Below are 9,631 nucleotides of genomic sequence, written 5' to 3'. Positions count from 1 at the left end.
GGCAGACGAGTTCCTGAGGCCGCTCTTCCTTGGAGCACCGGACACAGTCCGGTGTACACCGGACAGTCCGGTGAATTATAGCGTAGTGCCTCTGGAAATTCCCGAAGGTGGCAAGTTTGAGTTGGAGTCCTCTGGTGCACCGGACACTGTCTGGTGCCCCAGACCAGAGGTGCCTTCGGTTGTCCCTTTGCTCCTTTGTTGAATCCAATATTTAATCTTTTTATTGGCTAAGTGTAAACCTTTTACACATGTATAACTTATACACTAGAGCAAACTAGTTAGTCCAATTATTTGTGTTGGGCAATTCAACCACCAAAATTATTTAGGAACTAGGTGTAAGCCTAATTCTCTTTCACTAACATTATTTAGTTTGAAACCAGTGGTAATTGCCTTTGATTGATAAATCTTATTAGTTGATTTTTTCTTTGCTCAGTAGCTTGTTTTGATCAACGCAGACAAAATTACTATAATTGTTTAAAGACTTATATAGGATGAATTAGTGGTAGTGCTAATAACCGTATTAACTCTATCTCTTTGTTTTAATTAAAGTGTTCCGGGCCCAGACCCAACGTGTTTCGGGCTATTTTTTTCGATCCAACACTTCATAGAATTATTTCGAACTGGGCAGCGTCGTGCCCAGATATTAAAAGCTATATCAGGTCTAGCTCAAAAGCACGATCCGTGGCCAATATGACACGAACAAAAAAACTTATATATGTTTAAAAATTCATCTTTAAATTTTTCATAACTTTGCTATAGATTAAAAATCATACGAAAAAAGAGAAATCAATGTTTTCTATAACTTTAACTTTTGTGAAGGTATAAAAATTATTGGAGCATGGAATAGCCATTTAAATGCTAGTTTTCTATTTCGTGCTAACATCGTGTCGTGACAGCCCAAGCATGACCCATCTAGTCGTGTTGTGCCACCTATCGTGTCTAAGTTTGAGGCACGATACGGTCCAGCCACTCGGACCGTGTCGGTACAGCACATTTTTTTTCGTGTCGGGTCGTGCTTTGTGCTCTTATTTTCGTGTCGTGCCTTGCCAGCTCCAAATAGCCCGCCTCAAATTTTCAGGTCTACTTACGACGCTAGTGTACCTGTGCGGCGGAGTCTCTTTATATTAAGGGGGTGTTTGGCAGAGCTCCCAGCGAGAATCACTCACATCGAGCCAAATGGTAAAAATCTAAACTGCTCCATGGTGCTAATGGGGGTGAATCTAGTCTCTATTTTATACAATAAAGTGGGAGCTAAAAAAACCTGCTTCCCACAACTCTCACATGCTCTCCACTCTCTAACCTGATAACATCTCAGAATCACTTTATAGTTTATTTACCAAATGGTTTCGTCAAATAGATTCACCTATGCTAGAGAATTACTCGAAATCACTCTGTCGGGTACCGTAATTAGGGGTACCCCCAATGCTTCTTAATCCGACTGGAAAACATCTTCAGAACAAACCATACCCGGCTGATAAAGCGCGGTTCAAGTCAAGGCCACGTCTACTCGAGGGACGCGACCTCATTCGAGCCCAGCCTCGGGCGGAAACAGTAGTCCCGGACGGATTCACGCGCTCGCCCGAGGGTCCCCTCAGTCAGCAGACGCACCCTCGGCTCGCCCGAAGCCCAGCTCGGACAGACTTTGTCGTACAACGACCTTGGTCAAATCGCCTTACCAAGCCGACTGTATCGCATGCGCATTTAATGCGGGGATCGCCTGACACGCGTGCCTCAGTCGGCAAGGTCGAAGTGACCGCAATCACTTCGCCCCTTTACTGACCGATCTGACAGAAAAACAGCGCTGTTCGCCCCGCTCCGGCTAATGTGCCAACTACCAGGGTAAAACTGAGTCACGATCTCCCACGAGTTCGGCCTCGGGCGCAACAGGGAACTCCGCCTCGCCCGACCTCAGGCCTCAGCCTCAGCCTCGGCCTCGAGAGGAGTCACAACCTCGCCCGACCTCAGCCTCGGCCTCAGGAGAAGTCTCCGCCTCGCCCGATCTCAGCCTCGGTCCGACTACAGGGGATACATCATTACCCTACTCCTAGCTAGCTGCCTCAGGATATGAAGGAACAAGACCGGTGTCCCATCTAAGGTTACTCCGGTAACAGGTAATGATGGTTCCTCGCGTGCGCCCATGACGTCAGATTGCCCTCAACCTCCTACGGTAGCAAGGAAACGTCAGCAACATCCATGCCGCACCGCCAGCTATGCTTCTACAGGGCTTAAGGCGCTTCTCCGACGACCACGTTAGCCCATGTACAGGGCTCAAGGCGCTTCTCCGCCAGACACGTTAGCACATAGCTACACCCCATTGTACAGCTGGGCATCTCCTTGTATCTATAAAAGAGGATGTCCAGGGCCTTCCTAAGGGGGAAAAAGGGTTCACGTTGAGATACGTTCACGTTGACGCAGTACGTGGACATAGGGGGAACGCAGGGACGCGGGGCAGACGAGACAGGCAGCACGCAGGGACTCTCTCTCTCTCTCTCTCTCGCGCTCTCGCCCTCGCTCTCTCACGACGCTTGTAACCCCTACTACGAGCACCCCGGTGCAAGATAATATAAGCCTCATTCTCCCGCTTGTGTTCCATCTTGCATCAACCCATCTGAGTAGGGGCACGCAGTAACAAATTCACTGGTCGGTTGACGGTCCTCGCGGGTCCGAAACACCGACACACTCTGTTAGAGAATTAGCTCTCGAAGCTAGATAACCAGAGAGCGGAGCTCTACCAAACGAGTCATAAATTTCTTTCTTATATATTTTTTACCCAAATTTACGATTTGTGAAAAAACCGATTTGTTGATATGTCTAGGATTTCTAGGCCGATTACCATAAAGACTTGGCCCATCACGTTTACGGGCCGCTAGGAGGAAAAGAGGCCGACATCCCTGCTAGCCTCTCGTTGTAGTAAGGAGAAGAAAAAAAAACAAGAATAATAAAAAGCCGGGCCCCGGCCGAAGAAACTTGCGAGCAACCCGGCGAAAGCCCCCCAAACCCTCGCACCCTAAAACAGCGGCGCACAAGATGTCCGACGACCCCACCAACGGCGGCGGCGGTGATCGCGTGGAGGACGTCGTCCGCGCCGAGGTGAGCGTCTCTGGGTCTCCTGCACCTCGTTGCTGCAGGATTATCCGATGTTTGCTTGCCGTCCGAGCTTTCGCCCTTGTTCCGCGTCGTCCTGGCTCGGCCCGTTCCGTTCCGATCTGCCCGTGCTGGCGCCGCCGCCTCGCGCCTGGTTCGCTTTCTGGTTAGAGACGTCGCGTCGTGGTGTTTGGAGGAAAGGGGAGAGGGGATCCAGCGGCGGGGCGTTTAGTTTTGGCTTTTGGGTGGCCATGGGGGTGGTCTGATTTGGCTATAACGTGTGATTGTCTGCTTGAGAGCTCATTGTCATGGGTTGGGTACTGGTTATGGTTCTGAATGGGGCTCATAGATCCATAGCGAATTAGGAATGCCCAGTTCTTGCTATGCGTCGATTGGCTCACATTTGAGGCTCGGGATCCGCTGATTGGTTCGCGTAGCTTCACTTTTGAGCTCGAAACCAGATGAGGAGGTGCCATACAATTGCCCTAGGATCATACCGCAGTCTGCAGCCTATCAAATACATTTCTTTGTATTAGATGTTGGAACCGGACCGCCGACACATGGCGTATCCTTCGGGGCCGCCCGCACACACGGTGTGCCCACCTAGGCTGTCGGGCCGCGACACACGCGCCCGCACGTATAGCAGCGGGCTTTAGGTCTCTCGGGCCAACACTCCCCCCAAAAAGCTAGCCTTTTAGGGGGTTGCACCCTCAACCATATAAACCATGCTATCTCACCATCACCACACAATGTGGGACTATTCCCAACATTAGACTTCCGTGTGGGACAAACCTTTGGGAAAGAGAAGAGCTAGATCATGCAGTACAGGAGAAGCATTGATCAAATTGTTCAGAAAAGAGTACTCCGGTAAGGAGCTAGTCTGCCTCCTGGTATCTGAGATCATCTGTAACCCTCTGTTTCTACGCATGTCGTTGGCTTGATCGCACTGGCCGCCACGGGTTGTGACAGGAGGCACACCTTTGTTATTTTGTCCTTGCTGTAGATGTGCACTGGAGATTTCCTGAATAGTTCACCTGGCCACTCGAGGCAGCCATTCGAGTTTCTTGAAGCTGTCAGAAACTGTTCTGTGTTAACGTGCTGAGTGGATATCTTCCTGATTCCAAGCTCGTGACACATTTAAATGGACAGTGGTGTACCTTCTCTTCATGAATTTTTTACATTTACTTTGCCATCAAACAGTCAAGTTGTTTTTCTTTTTAGCCTGGCTGCTGAGGTGGCAACAACAAGCTAATATTGTTACATACCCTTATCTCTAGGGTGAAACACAACCTCGTGATGATGGCTTGTCGAAATCCAAGGATAGGGACAAAGATAGAGAAAAGGACAAGGACAGAGATCGTCGCCGAGACCGTGACAGAGATCGAGGGAGAGACAGGGACCGTGATAGGGATAGGGACAGGGACAGGGATCGGGACAGAGACAAGGATCGCCAAAGTAGGCATCACCGTGAAAGACGGGAACAGCGAGACCGTCCTGATGATCACAGAGTCCGTGATTCTGAAAGGTGTGCTTGTTAACATGCACCTTATTAAGCTATGCAAAACAGTGTTATGTTTGCAAATTGCAACAACCGTCACTTTGGTTCTTGTGGATGCATGAGAAGTTATCCATTTATAATATGTTCTGCAGATGGCAGATTTTAGTGTGAGACTTGCATCTGTTTCACTTGATTTCTTGTGTATTTTAAAATACTAAAAACAGAAGAAGAGAACGCGACAAAGATGGGCATCGTAGGCATCGTTCTCGGTCTCGTTCAAGGGGTAGAGATCGAAGATCTAGGTCACGTTCAAGAAGGTATGAAAGTGAAGTCCCTAAGTAATATATTGTTTACATTTTGGTGAGATTGATACCTAAATAAATATCCCTGCTCCCCCTTCCCCTCCTTTATAGTTATTATCACGTTGAAGTTGGTCATTGTAACTAGAGTACCTGTGTGTATTTGTTGTTTTGATGTATATTGTGTTTTTATTTTTCAACCAATTCTTGTATCCTTTTCAAAACTTATTTGAGGGATGTTTTGAATATCCTAACTGATGAAGATTTAGTAGATGTCATCTATCTCTTTGTTATATGTGATCAGTTTTCTCATGTGTTGTCATAGTTGTATGAGCTCTCTCCCTCCCCCACAGCTCTCCTCTCTCTCTCTCGCCCTCGCCCTACCTCGCAGCTATCCTTTCTCTTCTGACTGGCTGACTGGGGCCGTGTGCCGCGCCCTGCGTGCCGCTGCCTCCTCTGTTTTTTGCCCGTGCCTTACTTTTGCGGCAGGGCGGCAGGACGCCTTAATAACCTTATGTGTTGTTTAATTTCCACTTTATACCTAAGATTTTGACTAGTAAATAGTAACTGATACAAATCTTATTGAATCAGCAAGCGAGTTAGTGGATTCGACGCCCCACCCCCGCAAGCAATGGGTTCAACATTTCCAGTTATTCCAACCCCAAGTATGCTCTCATTCCCTAAGTTAAATATTTTATATGTTCATCTTTGCAGTTTTATTTAGTTTACTTCTACATAATATGTTCCAACCACCCATTTTCATCATGATGCTATAATGTAGTCATGTCAAACGCCATTACATAGTTTCTGGCATATCACCTTCGAATAGTAACTTTTGATTCAATATCTGTGAAGACTGAATAATGATTGGCACTTCAACGATTTCTATTTCTTGATAAAGCATCTCCAGTAGATTATCATGTGCATGTTCTAGTTGTCATATACCCCTAATACCAATACAGAATTGTTCAAATATGCCTAGTAGGATCCACCTTGGATGGTCCACCTTTTAAGGTGAAATGCACGGATATAGTAAAAGGGACTGTTTGTTGTAGACCTTTAGTTAGAAATTTTTATAGGATGCTTGAAGAGACACTTGCAAAAAGATGCATTAAGAGAAAGTGCCCACAAGTGATTGCTTCCTCTGTAGAAGCACCCCATTAGTATCCACCAGGGATACTCTTTTTTGTGTGATGATATGTCTTCTGGTACACTTATGTGAAAAGATTCATTAGGAGACACAAGTGACTGCTTTCTCTGTAGAAGCACCCCATTAGTATCCACCGGGGATACTCTCTTTTGTGTGATAATTTCTTCTGGTACAAATAATTTTAAGTTTCCATTTTACCATTACTTCTGTTAACTGAGCAAAATTTTCTGCTTTTTTTCTTTGTTGTTTGTCTGTTTTGTGTATGTGTATGGTAAGAAGGCAACCATGTATGGTAACAAGGCCAATCTTGGGTCACTTGCCTCACTTCTACCAGTGGAATGAGCTGCCTACTATAGCTTTAATGTACAAGGAAGAATCAGTGCGCCGGTTTGATATCGTCATGTTCATCTTCAACTAGCTAGTACTAGGTTACTAGCTTCATGATTATTACATATTTATATTTGTTCTTGCACGTATGTTGTTAATTCTTTGACATGATTACTGCATAGCTGGTTCTTGATCTATACAGCCTTTTAGGAGCAATACACCAATACCTTACTAATTGCTAATTGATTATGCTTCCTACTAGAAATTTATTGATGCCCTGCAGGTCAGTTACCAGGCTCTTCGCTTCCCAACATTGGTGGCATGTTTCCAAACATGCTCCCTTTCGGTGTTGCTGGGCAGGTAATTCTTTTCTTTAATGTATTTTATTTGATATAATAACCTTCACTACTTTTTTTTTATTATTATGCCTGGACTACTCTTTGATGTTTTGTGACCGAGTTTGTTTGAATCAGTTCAATCCCCTTGTCATCCAGCCACAAGCAATGACTCAACAGGTATGCTTCTCTAGTTCTTAATATTCTACTGGTACCAATAAACAATTGTGCCAACATCATTTCCTTTCAGGCTACTCGTCATGCTCGGCGTGTTTATGTCGGTGGCCTTCCTCCATCTGCTAACGAACAGGTCCATATACTTGAAGCCACTTAATTTACAACACTGGTGTACACATACTTTGCAACTGTTTGTTCAATTTCTCTCTTTTTTTCCCTCGCAGACAGTGGCAATTTACTTTAATCAAGTCATGGCTGCTATTGGGGGAAACACTGCTGGTCCAGGTGATGCTGTTCTCAATGTATACATAAATCATGACAAGAAATTTGCTTTTGTGGAGATGAGATCTGTTGAGGAAGCAAGCAATGCAATGGCCCTGGATGGCATTATGTTCGAAGGGGCACCGGTGAAGGTTAGAAGGCCAACAGACTACAACCCTTCCCTTGCAGCCGCCCTGGGCCCAAGCCAGCCAAGCCCCAATCTGAATCTTGCTGCAGTTGGCCTAACAGCAGGATCTAATGGAGGACTAGAAGGTCCAGACCGTATTTTTGTGGGTGGCCTCCCGTATTACTTCACTGAAGCGCAAGTTCGGGAGTTGCTTGAATCATTCGGTCCTCTTCGAGGGTTTGATCTTGTGAAGGATAGGGAAACTGGTAACTCAAAAGGCTATGCATTCTGTGTTTACCAGGACCTCACCGTCACTGACATCGCTTGTGCTGCACTAAATGGTATCAAGATGGGTGACAAAACCCTTACTGTCAGACGAGCAAACCAGGGGGCATCTCAGCCCAGACCAGAGCAGGAAAGTATCCTATTGCAGGCACAACAACAGGTGCAGTTGCAGGTATGGACCAACTATATTTATTCTCTTGGCCAATTGGATTTACATTGACTGTTGTTTTAGTGTTCTGTTCTGTCCCTAACATACCCATTGTAAACAGAAACTTGTGTATCAAGTTGGAGCGCTTCCTACAAAGGTTGTATGCCTCACACAGGTGGTAACTGCAGATGAATTGAAAGATGATGAAGAGTATGAGGACATTATGGAAGACATGAGGCTAGAAGCAGGCAAATATGGTATATATATGTATCAGCTTCTTATTACCATTTATTATTGTCTTGTTTTGGTGCTACATTGAGGCCACTGACCAGTGACCACCCTCTGAACTATGTCTTATTTCCACATCCATCTTCTGCTTGTCGATACCCATAGTTAGGCCCTGTTTGGTTGGCCGCCGCCCACACCACAGCGCGCCACAGATTTTACGCCATCGTTGTGGTGGCCAAATCGAGCGCCGCTGCTTAGGCAGGGTGTGGCAGCTTCGGCGTCACACCAAACAGGCCCTTAACCTGCAGCTTTATTTGTTTATTTACTTAGTTTTAATTAATTAAGACTTGAAGGTTAGACCTGTTATTTTATTCACAAATAATTTGTTTCATCAGGTAATTTGGTGAAAGTTATCATCCCACGCCCTGACCCCAGCGGACAGCCAGTTGTAGGAGTTGGGAAGGTGAGTCTTGAATTGTACTATGACTAGAGAGGTTCTCAAAACATGGCAGAAACATTTGCATTCTATTGAATTATCTCTGATGCATGGAATTTTCTATTGCAGGTGTTCCTGGAATATGCAGATATCGATGGTGCTGCCAAAGCAAAGACAGCGCTGCATGGAAGGAAATTTGGTGGGAACCCAGTGGTCGCTGTCTGCTATGCGGAGGACAAGTTTGCCAATGGGGAATATGATGGATGAAAATCTTATCCCTCTTGAACTATAGCAGTAGCCGGTCTTTGTCTTTGGCTCTATGCTACCTGCTTGTTTAATTGCAACAAAGATGAACGGTCTCTCATTTAAGCTGAACCTCTACCTGTATTGATATCCCTGGATTTTTTCTGAGCCACCACCTGTTGTGATTTGTGAACGTTGTAAGAATAGGTTTCTTTGCTTGGGTTCGCTTGTTGCTGTCGAAAATATGTAACGAATGTTATTAATAAAGAATTTCTTGTATGACTTTACTACCGTGTGTTTGATTTGGTTTGAGTTTTTTTTACTGACTTGAGCGTATTTTTTGCTGCTGTTTTGAGTATTCGGATTTCGGACCTGGTAGTTCTGTGAATACGTGTAGTCGTGAGTAGTGCTGCTCGACCACAGTGTGTGGAAGCATCCAGTTTTTTAAAAACTAGTTTATAGAAATTGAGGTAGTTTTAAATATATCAATTTATGACTCAATTTATTTTATAAACCAAGAAGCTGGCCTCTTTTAGCTAAAAAGATAAAAACTAGTGTGTTGTTTGGTTCACATGTTTGTAATGTAATAGTTAACAGATAACATTAAATCATGTTTGTTTAAGTTCAATCGGATACCACACTAGGAATTGATACCAACCTATTCAAACTTATTACCGCTAGTAATCGAATGTAAATCATTATCGTTGCCATTCTATAGAGTTTAGGCTGTCTCCAGCAGCGTCCCCTAAATTTCGTCCCCTAAAGGAATATTCCCTCTACTTTACAGCACACTCTAAAAGATTATGTCCTCTATATCTTTTGTGTCTCCAGCAACGTCCACTAAATTCGATCCCCTAAAGCTACAGTGTTAACAAAATTCTTTTTTCCATTTCTTTTTCTGTTTTCTTTATTTTGTACCCATTTCATGCTATTGAAAGGATGATAAAAATATTGTATTCAATAATTTTAGAAATAATAATCTAAAAACAATGGTTGATTAATAATTTCAAATTGTACAAAATAAATAACATTC

At 44.6% G+C, this 9,631-nt stretch overlaps 1 protein-coding gene across 1 annotated transcript; it reads left to right on the top strand.

Moving 5' to 3' along the window:
* The first annotated feature begins 2,921 nt into the window (after positions 1-2,921).
* Positions 2,922-8,919, top strand: LOC100192903 (Splicing factor U2AF subunit). Its single transcript, NM_001138090.2, has 11 exons — positions 2,922-3,090; positions 4,362-4,609; positions 4,807-4,899; positions 5,473-5,546; positions 6,642-6,718; positions 6,832-6,873; positions 6,944-7,003; positions 7,095-7,715; positions 7,813-7,948; positions 8,315-8,382; positions 8,485-8,919. The coding sequence occupies exons 1-11, from the start codon at positions 3,028-3,030 to the stop codon at positions 8,620-8,622; spliced, it is 1,620 nt and encodes a 539-aa protein (NP_001131562.1). The 5' UTR covers positions 2,922-3,027; the 3' UTR covers positions 8,623-8,919.
* The last annotated feature ends 712 nt before the right edge of the window (positions 8,920-9,631 follow it).

This window comes from Zea mays, chromosome 4 (genome assembly GCF_902167145.1).
Source record: "Zea mays cultivar B73 chromosome 4, Zm-B73-REFERENCE-NAM-5.0, whole genome shotgun sequence".
In the NCBI taxonomy this organism is placed as follows: Eukaryota; Viridiplantae; Streptophyta; class Magnoliopsida; order Poales; family Poaceae; genus Zea; species Zea mays.
This window is presented reverse-complemented; position numbering and strand designations above follow the sequence as displayed.